Source organism: Canis lupus, chromosome 17 (assembly GCF_011100685.1).
Source record: "Canis lupus familiaris isolate Mischka breed German Shepherd chromosome 17, alternate assembly UU_Cfam_GSD_1.0, whole genome shotgun sequence".
Lineage (NCBI taxonomy): Eukaryota > Metazoa > Chordata > Mammalia > Carnivora > Canidae > Canis > Canis lupus.
This window is the reverse complement of record NC_049238.1, coordinates 57,461,438-57,477,826: the sequence shown is the minus strand read 5'-3', so window position 1 is coordinate 57,477,826 and position 16,389 is coordinate 57,461,438. Positions and strand designations below refer to the sequence as shown.

The following is a 16,389-nucleotide window of genomic DNA, read 5'->3' as shown; positions in this document are numbered from 1 at the left end:
TTTCTTTCCACTGTTTTTTAGCAATTTAATTATAATGCCCCAGTTGTTCTTCATGTTTCTTTTTGTGGTGGTGGTGGTGGTGGTGTGGGGTTCATTGACCTTTTTTTGGATATATGGACCCAAATGTGGAAAATATTCAAATTTTTTCAGATTCTTTTTGCTTTCCTTTTTTTTTTCTTCTTTTTGCTTTCCTTTACAACTTTCATCATACATCTTTTAGGTTGATTAAAGTTATCTCTGTTCACCAATGCTCTGTTTTACTTTTTTAAAGTTTTTATTTATTTATTCATGAGAGACACAGGGAGAGAGGCAGAGACATAGGCAGAGGGAGAAGCAGGCTCCATGCAGGGAGCCTGATGTGGGACTCAGTCCCAGGTCCGGATCACTCCCTGAGCCAAGGGCAGGTGCTCAACCACTGAGCCACCTAGGTGTCCCTGTTTTACTTATTTTTTAGGGTTTTTTTTCCTCAGTGTTACATTTTAGATAATTTTATTATTTGAAGATATTTTGATATGGGATGCCTGGGTAACTCAGCAGTTGGGCATCTGGCTTCAGCTTGGGGCATGGTCCTGGAGTCCCAGGATTGAGTCCCACATTGGGCTCCTTGCATGGAGCTTCTTCCTCTGCCTCTGTCTCTACCTCTCTCTCTTTCTCTGTCTCTCATGAATAAATACATAAAATCCCTAAAAACTAAGAAGATATTTTGATATATCTTCTAGTTCACTAATCATTTCCTCTGTAGTGTTTTGTTTGCTGTTAATCCCATCCAGTATATTTTTTTCTCTTCATTGTATTTTTATCTTTAGAAGTTTGATTTGAGTCTTTCTTATACCTTTATTCCTCTCCTTGTCATGTTCATGCTTTCTTCTTCTTGAACAGAGTATATTTATCATAATTGTTTTTTTTTATCATAATTGTTTTATTGTCCTCACATTAATTCTACCAAATGGAAAATTCCTAGGTCTGCTTCTATTGTTGATTTTTATCCTCATCAGGATATATTTCTTGCTTCTTTGCCTACCTGGTAATTTTTTTATTAGATGCTAAACTTAAAAAAAAAATCTTTATAATATGTTCAAGCTTTAAGGATCATGTGGAAGCAGTTTGATCCTTTTGGATCTTTTCTTCAGGATTTGTTAGGTCCAGAATGGCCTTTAGACTAGGATAAAAATGGCTCACTACTGAGACAGAACTCTCTGAGGATCCTACTTAGTGCATAGTTAGGAGGTCTTTTTGTTTGGACTGTCATGAACATGAGCTATTCTCAGCATAATGTAAACTCTTGGGATTGATCTGCCTACTTCTTTCTGATGGTTCTTTCCCCAGCTTTGATGGTGTCATTGTATGCATGTGATATACCTAGTTACTTATCAGTGCTCACTGCTTATCAGTACTCAGTTATTTGTGTGGTGATTAAATCATTGAACTTCAAACAAGGTTATCACGATGTGTTAAAAATAATGGCACCTAATTCACAGCATACATAATTTCAGATCACCATATGAATGGTACCAAACTAGGTCCTGGCAGTGCCAAGATAGATAAAACCCAGTGCTTACTTACATTCATGATACTCATAGTCTATTATCAAAGAAAGATATGTAGACAAATTCAACATTGTGTAGCAGTAGTGAAGAAAAATATGTCCATAGCAGTTGATGGAGAATTTAAGGGAGTGGAATTAAATTATTTGGGTTTCTTTTCCACATTAGTTATGTAGTCAAAATTTTCAGTATTTAAATTTTTTCCTATTTGAAGTAAAGCTAGCAATATTTATAATTAATTTAAAATAATTCAGTAAGCTATAGTGCGTTTCTTGAAAGATGCTATGGAAATTACAGTGTGCCATTATGCACTGTGGATAAGAAGAAATAATGTGATTTTTACAGTTTTTCCAATAAAGATTGCAGATGAGCCTTAGAATGGAATTAGCTTAATAGATGATTAAGGTTTTAAATAAGCCTCTTATAAAATCAGGACTATGTTACCCACCCGATGTTTTGTTCTCTTTTTATGTAGATGACCTGTCTTTGCAGATTATATTTTAAGGTCCTTAAGAGCAAGAGCTGTCTCTTATTTTTCTTGTTCTGATTTATATGTCATCTATATTTTGGAGGACTGTGCCATGATAGTAGCTCAAAGTTTGTTGATTTATTGCTGTGAGCCTAGAGTGTTCTAAGATTGAGCTGTGTGATACTTAAAATGTTTTAAATGTTTCTTAATTCTTCCTAAATCTAGAAGCAAAAACAAAAAAGAGAAGAAGGAAGGAAAGGAAATGAAAGATGAAGGGAGGGGAAAAAATAGGAAAGAAAGATCAGCGCGGGGGGTGCTTAGTATATATCCTATCTTGCCTCACCCACTCATACACCTTTTGAAAATCTTTACTGATATTTTTGAGATTCTGTGTATTATAGGGGGCACATATTTGCTTAGCAAATGTGGGGGATCATTGTAAGTTTTAGGACTCTTAAGTTTGCAAAATTGCTAGTGATGTATGCATAGTTCATTCCAATTATCAAATAGGCTAGGAATCTCAGGCAAGTGTTACTGCATTCATTTTCATAAATGGAGGAGTCAAAGCAAAACAGATGTAAAGAAAAGTACAAGTAGAATCAGAATTATTACTGTTCTTAGTGTGATTTAGTTCAGGTCACTCACCTTTCTTTATAGGTCTAAAATTAAACTAATGCTTTAGTTCAGAGCTCTAATTCTTGTATGTAATGACTTAGATCCTTGCCAGAATGGAGGTTCCTGTGTAGATGGAGTGAATACTTTCTCCTGCCTGTGTCATCCTGGCTTTATTGGGGATAAGTGTCAAACAGACATGAATGAGTGTCTGAGTGAACCCTGTAAGAATGGAGGGACTTGCTCTGACTATGTCAACAGTTACACTTGCAAGTGCCAGGCGGGATTTGATGGAGTACACTGTGAGAACAACATCGACGAGTGCACTGAGAGGTGAGCAACACATACACTCAGGCACCATTGTCTTCCTGGAAAAAGAGGGAAAGGAGGGAAAACTACAGAGCACAGTGCTGGGATTGCAGGACGGGATAAGGTATCCACTTGGGTCCCATTCCATCGTCTACTCCTATTGCCCACTTCCTGATTCCCTGTAGATGTGTGGTTAGCAGGTCAAAGATCAGAGGTTGAAAAGCTTAGTGGGATGGACCACCATTTATTTCTAATGCTTAGGGAACAGGAAGAGTTATAATTCTGTTCCATTCTCCTCTTGGTCTCTTGTTCATTTCAGTTGACAATTTAAAAATTCCTTTTTTTTTTTACCCCCAGATTTGTCATCACTTTTTAGTAATTTCTAGGTGTTTTTTTTTCCCAACAAGTTTATTCTATTTCTTTTTCAGAAAGAAATCTAGAGTTAAGAGCTATTTACTTATCACTTTTCTTATAAATTAAATTGACTTGAGGGATAAAATGAAATGTGATACATGGAAACCCACTGAAGGACTGGGTAAAACCTGGAAACCTTCATTTTCTCTGGGAATCTCTAATAAACTCAGCCTTTTAAATACTCTTGTAACCTTTTTGGTTGTAGAAAGGAAGCTGGGACTCAGGCTGGTTGGCACCCAGTCTAATTTGGAAAAAGAAAATTTACTGGGTCTAGGAGTTTAGGATGCTCAGGAGTTTTTGCTTCTATAACATGTTAGATTCTAGGAACCTTACTTTTAAATAGCAGATCAGAGGTACCAGGTTACATAGCTGGCATTGTTCTCTCTGCTTCTCAGCTCCTGTTTCAATGGTGGCACATGTGTCGACGGGATTAACTCCTTCTCTTGCTTGTGCCCTTTGGGCTTTACTGGCCCCTTCTGCCTCCATGAGATCAATGAATGCAACTCTCACCCATGCCTAAATGAAGGAATATGTGTTGATGGCCTTGGTACCTACCGCTGCACCTGTCCCTTAGGCTACACTGGGAAAAACTGTCAGGTAATTAAATTTCGTCCTACTCAGAATAGCTGAATATTATACTTATTTCTCTTGTAAGCAGAATAAGCCCCTCCTAAAAGAAAATTCTGGGTCTCAGGGGAGATGTCCCTGAGATAAATCTGCATAACTTCTTAATAACTGGTAGATTCCAAAATGGTGGCACTGGCAAGATTATGCAGATTAACAAGCATGAGATTGTTGTAACAGCTAACCAAGAACTGCAGAGAAATACATATGGGAAATAAGCACATAGGTAGTATTCATGTTGGAAATACAAAAAAAAAAAAGAATAATCAAAATAAAGTTTTTAAAGTTTGGATACAATGTCTAAGGGAATAATAATAATTATTATGTTTTGCAGTGTTGTAATATTCTCAAAATCAAGCTGGTCATATGTTTTTCAATTTCAAATATGTAAATGTGCATTTTTATAGACTCTCAGAGCTAGCTAGGGCAGCCTTTCATTTCATGGAAAAAGAAACTGAGTCCCAGAGGGCAAAGCAACCATTCCAAGGTTGAATACCAAACAGCATGGTATTTAATTATTTTTTATTTTTTTAAATTAATTTATTTGACAGAGAAAGAATGAATTAGTGAGAGGTGGGGGGCAGAGGGAAAAGCGGACTCCCGGCTGAGCGCAGAGCCTGACATAGAGCTTGATGCAAAGATCAAGGTGGGGCTTGATCCCAAGACCCTGAGATCATGACCTGAGCCAAAGACAGACACTGATTGAGCCCTGCAGGTGCCCCACATTGTACTTAATTTTATGCTATTTTTACTTCTTAAACAATGATAGAATGATAGAATAACAGAACTCCAAAGAATTTAGGACTAAGTGGCCAATAAGGCTTTGGCTATATTGAATGTGCAAATAACTACCTCTGTATATTAAACACCTTGATGCTGATTCTGTGGATCAGAAGGACATTCTTCCTTGGGCTCTTGCTTCTTATCACAGTGTAAGGCTACATGTGCCAAGGGAGTGCTCCACCCATAACCACTGGCCCCTTCTTTGGCAAACGGTCCAGGAGTATAACCTTGCTCTCCCTGGGGTCAGGGCACCACATGTGAGTTATGGAGAAAGGGACTAGTCTGCTCAGATTCTTTCCCTCGTGTTTTGCGTAAGCCTGATTTTCTCCCCTCTAAAAAGGCTCTGTGATAGCTTTTAGGTTTATTAATAGGCTGTATATCCTTTTACTCATATTCACATGGACAGATTTGATTGAGATTGATGTAGATTTCTCCCAGATGATTAGCACAGGTGTTATGGACCTCTCTGACAGCAATAATTTCTTTCTTTTCTGGCTGTCTAAGGTGCCCACGGAACAGGACATAATCATAACGGAGGGAATAACTTTAACCTATTAGGCTCCCTCAGACTCTTAAACTTCTGTGGTGAAAACTTTAAATGGCTGAGCTAAGAAGATTTAGAATAAGTAAAATAATTGGATTACTGAGAGTGTTGGACTATTTTAAGACTTGACTGAGAGCTCTTTTTTATTGTTTTTATATTAGTGTGCTTTCTCTTGATTCTTAAAATGTAGTGTGATTTATTTTATTCTTTTCTGATACTTGGATGTTGATGTATGCTTCTGTTTCAGACACTGGTGAACCTCTGTAGTCGGTCTCCATGTAAAAACAAAGGTACTTGCATTCAGGAAAAAGCAGAGTCCCGGTGCCTGTGTCCATCAGGATGGGCTGGTGCTTACTGTGACGTGCCCAATGTGTCCTGTGAGGTGGCGGCCTTACACAGAGGTGAGCTCTGCCCTCTCAGACTGGGGTCACTCTGCCAAGTTTCAGCCAACTAATAGCATTTTAGGGCAGGTATTGTTACCATGGGAAGAGTGGACAGTGGTGGGTGAGTGAGGCTCTACAGAAACGGTCCCGAGATAGAAGGTGAAAGGGCAGAGGCACAGGCTTAGAGATTCCAAAAAGAAATGCATGTAAGAGGAAATGAAGACATATTTCACTTTCAGGACTTTTTTTTTTTTTAAGATTTATTTATTTTAGAGAGAGAGAGAGCGAGGGAAGGGGAGGATATAGGAGGAGAGGGAGAAAGAATCTTAAAGTAGACTCCACACTCAGTGTGGAACCCAACAGGGGGCTCCATCCCACAACCCTGAGATCACCACCTGAGCTGGAATCAAGGGTTGGACGCTTAACTGACTGAGCCACCCAGGTGCCCCAGGGCTGAGTTTATTTTCAACATAAATCTGGTTCTAAGGGTTGTGAAGTAGATGAGAACACACTTAGTTGGTCTGAACCTGACATGCTGTGTGCTCTTCTGTGATGTTTCTTTCTGTACTCGGCTTCCTAGGGGTGTCCACTGACCACCTGTGCCAGCACTCCGGCATCTGCATCAATGCTGGCAACTCGCATCACTGCCAGTGCCCCCTGGGCTACACTGGGAGCTACTGTGAGGAGCAGCTCGATGAGTGCTCATCCAACCCCTGCCAGCATGGGGCCACCTGCAGGGACTTCATTGGCGGGTACAGATGTGAGGTAAGATAAGCCCCCAGAGGTCAGAGACCTCCCGAAGATGGCAGAACTGTCGTGAGCACTAGCATACTGATTTAGCTGCTTGTGACTTTTTATGAGTCACCATTTTTTTTTCTTTACCGTCACCATTACACTATTTACCACCACCATTTGTTTCAGTCCCCTTGTGTAATAAGTTCACAGGGCTCCAGTAAGGTATTTCTATAGAGGTCTAGAACCATTCCCTGAAGCCAACATTCACTGCCAGAGTGAGTTTCACAGGCCAGCAGTTCAGTGGCCCCTGGGACATCCCTGAATAGCAGCTGATATAGGAGAAGCCACTTTGAAGTGTGTCCTGAAGTTGTCTAGCCTGTTCCATGTAGCATCACACCAAGTATGATGTGTATATATTTGAGGAAGTGTGTATCTTTTAAGGAACATATTGCTCTAATGGCCGGGCTGATAATGGTCAGAGCAAGATGTCAACAAAACATTGGAAACTTGAATTTGACACCAATTCAGGCCACGCAGGAACACTGAGAGAAGTCGTACTTCTCATAAATGAGCCAGAGTTGGCCTCTTTATATTAGCCCGCAGTTATTCCTTCATGCGGGCTGGGACCTGTTAGTTCAAACACCATCGGTGCCAAACTCAAATTTTCACAGATCCGGTTGTTTTAAAAATAGCCCTAAAAGCCAATTTTTAGCCATTTAGAGCCTTTTTTGCGTTGCATATCCTGCAAAACTGCACCCAGTATCTGCAAACCATAGGTAAGCCGCAGGACTTAAAGACCCCAAGCCAGTGCTGCCCTTCAAAGATCTCTGACCCAGAGACTGGCCTGGCTGCTGAGTGACATCACCGACCATGTTAGTTCCCTCTCAGTTACTCCCTTTCCTTGGAATTCACTTGCGCTCCTCTCCCCCTCCTCTCCACTCTGGACAATCTCATGCTGCAAGGGATGGCCTCACATGCAAACTTGTCAAAGCATTGCCCAATAAAGCCACTTCATGGTCAAGGTCTTTTTCCCTGACCAGCCCTGAAATCCCTCAAACCCCTATAGCTACCACGTTAACTAACACTCCGCCCCCATCCCTTTCTCAACCAGTTTCTCCTACGTATGTGTGGTTTCCTGAATCTAGAGATCAATAAATGCAGTGTGTTGACTACTGTCCACACTTTGATTGGACTGAGTCACAGGGTCCTCATCACACACCAAGGAATGCATATTTTAAAGATGGGAAAACCTGCATTGAGGAGCGATGAAAGTTTTGCACAGGGGTCAACCCTGAAATATCCCTCAGAATACTGAGTTCTTGCCTTCACTATAAAGTGGCTTTTCAGCTGGAAGATGTAAATGACAGTAAGCTGCAAGTTGGCCCTGCGCAGGATGATTGGTGGAGCGTGTGGCTGTGCCAGAGAAGCATCCAAGCGGTGCCAGAGAAGCATCCGAGAGCTGGGTGGGGGCAGGGAGTGGGCAAAGGTATATGGCAACCTTCCAGACCTCATTTGCTCTGGTGGTCTGTTTCTAGCAATGGTCCAGTGTTTCTTCCTTTTTGCTTGCTCCTATCAGTGTGTCCCAGGATATCAGGGCGTCAATTGCGAGTATGAAGTAGATGAGTGTCAGAATCAGCCATGCCAGAACGGAGGCACCTGTGTCGACCTCGTGAACCATTTCAAGTGCTCCTGTCCACCAGGCACTCGAGGTATGCAGTCAGCCCTACCCGTCTCCATCTAGGGCATTTTCTTAAGTTATAAGCCAGTTTTTAGGATAGAAGAGATTTAAAAATTTTTTTATTTCAGTACTCCGAAGCTTTGCAACCTGGCCTGGGGGCACCTGCAGTTCCAGGGCAGGGGCTCGCTGTTCTGCCTATCTCTACTGCTTTGCTTCAGGCTGAGGTTGAGCTCGTTCTCACTTGGTAGGTCGGTCTATTACTGCTGGTCCCATGCTGATGGGAGGAGAGGCCTCAGTGTTCATTTGTCTAGCAGTCCCTAATTACCAGATGTTCTGTGAAAGTAGGATTACACAGTGGTTTTGTTTTTTACCATCCTGTTTTCAATTTAGTTTGTAGTTAGGCAATATATGCACAGGCCCAGATTTTATATATAGACACACACACCAATATACATGCAGCGAAAGCATAAGGTGAAAAGTCTGTTTCTGTTCCCCTTCCCCATACCTAGTTCTCCCCTCCCACCAACAAGGAACCTCCACTTTATTTTATTTTAGTTTCTTCTGTATCTTCTAGAGTTTTCTTTTTATGTGTCCTTTAGAGTGTGTTTTTATTTTTTCAAATTCAAATTCAATTAATTAACCTAATCTGTATTATTAGTTTCAGGGGATAGAGTTCAGTGACTCATCAGTTGCAAGATTTCTTTATATGTATTTAGAAGCCAAATACAAAGATATTTTTATTTACCCCACTCCTATTTCTTACTCTTGCACTTGATTTTTTTTGTACTTAATTGGTTATGTTTCCATATTAACTTATAGAACTTCCTTAATCTTCTTCACCCAGCAGAATTCCCTTGTAGCTTAATATATTGAACCAATATCATAGTAATAGAAATTTGGGTTTCTTGAATCTGTATATATGTAGATAAATTTTCAGAAATGGAATTGCTGGATTAGAGAATTATGTACATTTCTGGTTTTGATCTATATTTCTGTATCATAGCATATGACCATACTGGCTTCTCAGTGTGGATGAACATATTCTCACCTATGAGTCCTTTGATTTTCCTCTTTCAGTGGTTTCTCTATTTGTATCTATATTCTTTTTTCCCATTACATTGTTCATCATAATATTTTACAGAGATTAACTGTGATACAAAATATTCTTGATATATTGGTTTTTGTCTTTGATTTTCTTTATGATTTTTTTCATGCAGAGTTTTTTTTTTATTTTTTTAAAATTTATTTATTTATTTTGAGAGAGAGCGAGAGAGCATGGGGGAGAGGCAGAAGGAGTGAGAGAATCTCAAGCAGACTGCTCTGAGTGCAGGGACCAAAGTGGGTCTCAATCTCATAACCCCGAGATCATGACCTGTGCTGAAACCAAGAGTCGGTTGCTCAACCTACTGATCCACCCAGGCACCCCTGGAGCTTTTTTTTGTTGTTTTTAATCAGATTGGATTTATTAACCTCTTTTAATGGCTTCTGCGTTTTGAATCCTAGTCAGCAATACCTTCTAGACTTTAATATCATTAAGGAATTCTCCCATATTTTCTTCAGGTACTAGAATACTGTTGCACTTTTTCCCTATGGCTACTGATTTGTCCCAACAAAATTTATGGGATATTTCACTTTTTTAAAATATTTTATTTATTTATTCATGGGAGACACAGAGAGAGAGTGAGGCAGACACAAGCAGAGGGAGAAGCAGGCTCCAAGCAGGGAGCCCAATGTGGGACTGGATCCCGGAATTCTGGGATCATGCCCCACGCCCCAGGCATCCCAATATTTGATCTTTTTTACAATAATTGGAGACGGCAACTATATCAAATTCTACATACCCTTGTGTATTTGGGTGTTTTTCTGGACTTCTTTTGTTTGTTTTGTTTTCTTTATTCTGTTAATTTATCAATCCCACTCTGTTTTAATTATTAAGGATCTTTGATTTCAGCGTTTTCCAGGCTAGGCTTATACTTTCTTTCTTTCATATAATTTTAGAATCAGATTGTCTATTAACAAAATCCTGGTGGCATTTTTTTATTGGGGTCACTTTAAATTTATGAATCTGTGTGGGGAAACTGGCATCTTTCTTTACCATGAGGAATCTCCCTAACCAAATGATAACATCTTTTTATTTATTCAGATCTCCTTTTGTATCTTTCAGGACTATTTTAAAGTTTTCATGTAGGCCTAGTACATTTCTTCTTAAGATTATTCCTATAATTTTGTCTTTTGCTATTGTTATTGAAAAAGAGGTCTTTTCTTCCTTTATTTTTTTTTAAGATTCTATTTATTTGAGAGAGAGCATGAGTGGGAGGAAGAGCAGATAGAGAGGGACAAGTAGACTTCCCACTGAGCATGGGGACTGAAGTGGGGCTCCATCCCAGGACCCAGATCATGACCTGAGCCAAAGTCCAGACACTTCCCTGACTAAACTAGTCAGGCACCCCTCTTTTTCCCTTTTAATAGTCTTGCTTATATTAGTGTATGCTGCAAATGCAAGTGGGAAGAATACAGAACTGTTTTCCTTTTATAATTTTTTGAATCATTCATGGAATCTTCTCTAGAATTGTCAGTTGATTTCTTTTGTACTTTCTCAAAAATATTTATGGATATTCATATTAGGTGACTCATTTACATCTGTAGTATATTAAATAAGTTCTATTTTAAATGGAATAACCTTTGTGTTCTTAACAGATTTTCCCTATAATTTTCAACAGTAAGAAACAAGTACACATTATTTTACAGAAAAGTCAGTGAGTCTAAAACTTTTAAAAAATCCCGCAACACTTAGTCCAGTTCTTACCAATATTTTTATGTACTTATAATCTATGTATTGTTATGATAGCCTCTTTTGAACTGGTTTTTATAGTTTGAATAAAAGGCATGAATTAATGAGAAATTTACTGGGTCTCTCTTGAGCTCCAGTTTCCTTGTCCCTCAGGTGGGATGAATAATGCCAGCTGGTGCACAGGGGACCACTTTGGGGGGCTGTGTGGGAGAGTACCTATGATGACCTGAGCATATTCTTTCCTTCACCCTTACTGGTCACCGGGGATGACGGCAGCTACCATGGATCAAGAGTGTGATTTGCCCCACCTGACCTGAAAGGTCCCATGGCAGGTGGAGACATGTCATCAGCATAGCTGCAAAGTGCCATAAAGAGTGACTCTGTTTTGCAGGAAAGAAGTATTCTTAAGAATGTCATCATTCTCTGTCTCTTCTCTCTTTCCTCCAGGCCTGCTATGTGAAGAGAACATTGATGACTGTGTTGGGGGTCCCCACTGCCTCAATGGTGGTCAGTGTGTGGATAGGATTGGGGGCTACAGTTGTCGCTGCTTGCCTGGCTTTGCGGGAGAGCGGTGTGAGGGCGACATCAACGAGTGCCTCTCGAACCCCTGCAGCTCTGAGGGCAGCCTGGACTGCATCCAGCTAACCAATGACTACCTGTGTGTCTGTCGCAGTGCCTTCACTGGTGAGAGCTTCTCCAGTGCCCCTGCACTCTCCCTTGGTGGGCCTTTGAATGAGGAAATTGGGCCCTGAGTGTCATGTTCCAGACCCAAGTGAAACTTTTTTTCTTACATTGGAAAGACTAGACCAGATTAATTCAGAGGTCCAATTTTTCCCTAGGCCTGTGCTTCATGGATGTTGTAGTCCACCTCTGCCTTTTTTTTCTCTTTTATTATACATTGATTATATCAGACTAGCAGAAATACAGAAAAAATTGAATGTTGGGAGTGGTTGAGCAAAATAGCCCTTTTTAATTGGGGCAAAATACACATAACATAAAGTATACCATTTTAACCATTTTTAGTGCACAATTCGGTGGTATTAAAAACATTCACATTGCCGTGCTGCCAACACCAAATCCATCCACAGAAGTCTTTCTTCTGAGGAAAATAATGTCTTGTGTTCAGAAACCATACATCTACTCTGCTTTCATCACCCTATCTCCTTTTGCATGTAATGACCTGGGTTACTGGGTAGTCACTGCCACGGTAACCTTTCTATATCTGGGACCCAGAGAGTATTAGAATCTTTTAGGTCATCTAAGAGGAATAGGTCTAAATTGGGGTATGTTAAAGCAAAAACCAGTTCATGAGGGTATGCACTAGAAAATTGTAGGGGTATGACCTGCACAGGTAAGAGTTGGCCATACTCCTAAGTCCCTTCTTAGGTTTCTTTTTCATCACAGATCATAAAGATGACCAAGTCCTGCTTCAGAATAGAGGCTTGTCCTAGGTCCTTAACTAGTTACCTCTGAAGATGGGCAGCTTGGTGACTTTATGGGACTACAGTAATATCTAACGTTGTCAGTGTCATCAAGATGCTTAGATTAGAAGTTTGCTTGGCATTTCTGGAGTCATTCCAGACCTTATGCTGTAGTAGTATTCCTTAGGAGTCAGATAATAGGCAACAGTAGTCACCTTAGTAGTAATTTGGCAAGTTGGATTCTGCTGTATTGTGACCCCATCTCTAGGCTTCCTTCCTTCCAATTTTAAAGACATACTTTTAAGAACATTGGTAATTTATGAAGAATGGGAGGGATTTTGCACTACAAATGATGCCTGGATGTGATGTCAAAAGGGAAACAGTCCATTATGAACATCATACCTATTGAGACAATTTTGGATGGAATATGAGCAGTCTGTCCTACAGCCTCATATTAGCCACGAGATGCCTGGGAAGCCAGAGAAGCAAAACTGGCTGCTGCTTCTTTCATTGCCTCTGAGGCTTCCTTTATCTGGAAGGACTGACAAGCACTTACAAAGAAAGTGGGAAACAGATGAAGGACTGAAGACCACCTTGAATTAGGTCCCACCACCAGGAAGTAGTGGTGATGCATTTTCCACACTTGTGATTGAAAAGAATCCTTCGAGCTCATCGGTTGTAGTTATTGTAGGATGTAGTTGTTGAGATGAACATTGAGGAGCTATCTGCCCCCTGATTCCTAGGTGCACATGATGGCTGCTCTTGGGTAGTGGCTGCTGCTGTGATTTGAAGAGAAGGTACCTGTAACCCCTGCCTCTTAATTCTGGCTGACCAAAATTATTACTATTTTACTTTCTTTTTGAAAGCCCCTCTTCTCTTTATCAATGGCTGTGGGCCAGACAGGGTCCATCTCCTGCTATTTGCCAGGAGCTGTGTCTCCAGGTCTCCCCTCGGTTTCAGTTGCTTACTTCACTTTATCATGCAGCAGTGGCCTTGAGGTGCCTTCTGTTTTGGAACTGTTCCTAGAGGAAATTAACTCTGCAAAAATTAAGTTGTACTTTAAAGCAGTGCTGATCAGATTACAGAAAGGCTAGAAAATGATTGAAAAGAGATGTTATGCATGAAAATTCTCTGTAAGCTACAAATCACCACTTGGATGTATTGGCCCAGTGTAGACTCTTCTGTGAAGGTGACAGTTTTAACAAAATGCACTGAACAGTTTTAGTGAATATTTCTTTTGGCTTATGTAAGCTAAAGTATCTTCAAAGAAAAGAAAAGCTGAGTCCTTTTTTCCTTTTCTTTTGGTCGGGGTAGAGTGATTTTTAATGTCCACGTACATACTGTTTTGTGAGTCTATTTTTGGAGTGTATGCCACGTACATTTACTGTGTGCACAAGACATATGGGGGTATTGGCCTGAGCCAGTGGCGGTCCAGTAAGTTTTTCTCATCTTCTCATGTTCCCTTAGGCTTAGGACTGCACTCACACCTCTTGCCCCATCCCTCACCGTTTGGCTAGCTCCCATCTCAGCAGCACTCTGTTCAGTAATATGCAGTTACTACTTCTGCCTTTTAAAACTCCTTTCCATTCTCTGCTTTGAGGTCGTCACTGTGAAACTTTCATCGATGTGTGTCCCCAGATGCCTTGTCTGAATGGGGGGACGTGTGCTGTGGCCAGCAACATGCCTGATGGTTTCATTTGTCGTTGTCCCCCGGTAAGTGCCGTGTTGTCTATTTAAGGGGCGTGCTATCTTTCATACGATCTGGACAAAGCCCAGATTAAAACTGGTTTTTCCAACCTCTATCTGGAACTTTCTTGGTGGGGAGATTTCTCAATTTTAGCTCCTTCACAAAAGTGCTGAGCTGCCATTTAAAGCTGTCAAGATACTCCCAGACACAGTGAGTTCCCTAACCTGTGACTCTCAGTCTTTGGAAGCACTAAGAGAAATCCACAGGAAGTAGTGGAATGTTCCCTTGAAAACAAGACTACTGTCTCAGGCTTTTGGGTCCTGTGCCAGAGGGTAGTCTTGCCCCTAGATTGGGGCAGAGTTGTTTGGAAATGCTACTCTACTTACATTCCTTAGCAGGGACTATTTGGGAGCAAGCTGTTTGTTACACTAGAAGGAAGCCTGTTTTCAGCCCTTTGCTCTGCCAACTCTTTGGCCTCTGCCAGAGGCTAAAACCTCTCTAAAACAGAGATCACTACGTGTGAGGACTCACCAAAAGGAAACCTGTGCAGTACCCTTGGTCTGGCTGAGCAGGAAATACAAGAATAGAGTGACATGGAAAGCTTTAGATGTCCCAGATTCCTGAAATAACTTTCCCCCTACTAAAGCGATTATGTGAATGGTAAGGAAGGTTAGGGAAGGTGCTTATTATGTCACCTGAGTCTTATCTCACCTATGACCTGTGGACTTAATTTCTGGAAGCAAGCTCTTAAAGCAAGAGAATTCTACATTCATCCCGTGGAACTTTCATCTCTGACCTTAGGTTGACTTGAAGAGGCTCCTTCCTAGAACATGGCACAGGAGGCTACATGGAGGAATCTTAGCCATGTGTCTAATCTTTATCTTCCTAGAGGTGTGGCAGAGAAGGGATTAGGAGGAAAAATGAGGCCTGCTGTCCTCATTTGTTCACTGATCTCCACAGGGATTCTCCGGAGCGAAATGTCAGAGCAGCTGTGGACAAGTGAAGTGCAGGAGAGGAGAGCAGTGTGTGCACACGGCCTCAGGACCACGCTGCTTCTGCCCCAACCCCCAGGACTGTGAATCAGGCTGTGCCAGTAGTCCCTGCCAACACGGGGGTAGCTGCTATCCTCAGCGCCAGCCTCCTTACTACTCTTGCCAGTGTTCTCCACCATTCTGGGGTAGCCATTGTGAACTTTACATGGCTCCCACCAGCACCCCTCCTGCCACCTGCCTGAGCCAGTATTGTGCCGACAAAGCTCGGGACGGCGTCTGCGATGAGGCCTGCAACAGCCATGCCTGCCAGTGGGATGGGGGTGACTGTTCCCTGACCATGGAGAACCCCTGGGCCAACTGCTCTTCCCCACTCCCCTGCTGGGATTACATCAACAACCAGTGTGATGAGCTGTGCAACACAGCGGAGTGCCTTTTTGACAATTTTGAATGCCAGGGGAACAGCAAGACATGCAAGTAAGGGTCCAGGGTTCCCAGAAGCTGAGGGAGACTATCACTAACACACCTCAGTTCCTCGTTCTTGCTCCTAACCACTCCGGGGCTTCAGCTCAAGCTGCCTCTGCTTTTCAGACTGGCGCCCTGAGGCCCTCTTCCTGTGTGTCAGCCTTGCCCCGTCGCACGCTGCCCTGTGCTCTCCCTTGCTGACAGAGGTCCAGGAATGCTCACGCGCAGCCACCCTCTCTCTGCCTCTCTCTGCCTTCTCACCTGCTGCCTCTCATGACCTCCTAGGGAAAATAACTTTTGGAAGTCGTGTTACCCATTCCCAGGCAGCTTCTCACATAACCTGCCTGCAGGATGAATGGAAAGGTCTGTACCTCTCTGTGTTCACCCCAATCCTTTCTCTTAAACAGGGTTTCCCCATCTAGATTTATCAGAAAGCATAAGCCAGATCAGGCCACTTAACCCCCCTGGTCGTCACTGGCAATTACAAGGTGCTTTATGGTTTACATAGTAACTTTACATAGCAACTTTCCTAGCAGACATCCCATTTAATTTAACCTCAGTGAGTTCTCAACAACTTTATGAGACATAGATACTGTTAGTGGTCTTTTACGGGTGAGGGAATTGAGAGCTAGGAGGTTAGAGAACTCGTCAGAGTCCATACAGCTATTGCTGACTCCCAAGCTCTTCATTGAGCCAGTGTGGCAAGTCATACCAATAGCAAAACTATCAATGGGTAGGAGTGAGGAGGAGAGTGGAGATGAAATAGTTTGTGCATCTTTTAGGTTTGGGGACTTGATTTCCTTTTCTCAGATTTGAAGGAGGCTGTATAATTTAGATCTGGTGTCTTGTATAGGACACCTACCTACCTTCCAGAGCTAGGATTCAGTCCTGTTTGTGAAGGGAATGGGTCCTCTGTAGAGCCCTGATGATTCAGTTCCTGG

The 16,389-nt window shown here is 41.7% G+C and overlaps 1 protein-coding gene across 1 annotated transcript in view; it reads left to right on the top strand.

The window, feature by feature from the left end:
* The window catches only part of NOTCH2 (notch receptor 2), a 182,687-nt gene that overhangs the window by 131,105 nt on the left and 35,193 nt on the right, over positions 1-16,389 (top strand). Inside the window, exons 18-25 of the mRNA XM_038561934.1 lie at positions 2,730-2,958; positions 3,744-3,945; positions 5,547-5,700; positions 6,263-6,447; positions 7,994-8,126; positions 11,334-11,570; positions 13,908-14,020; positions 14,955-15,460. Coding sequence (XP_038417862.1) covers positions 2,730-2,958; positions 3,744-3,945; positions 5,547-5,700; positions 6,263-6,447; positions 7,994-8,126; positions 11,334-11,570; positions 13,908-14,020; positions 14,955-15,460 — 1,759 coding nt within the window. The remainder of the gene's footprint in view (positions 1-2,729; positions 2,959-3,743; positions 3,946-5,546; positions 5,701-6,262; positions 6,448-7,993; positions 8,127-11,333; positions 11,571-13,907; positions 14,021-14,954; positions 15,461-16,389) is intronic.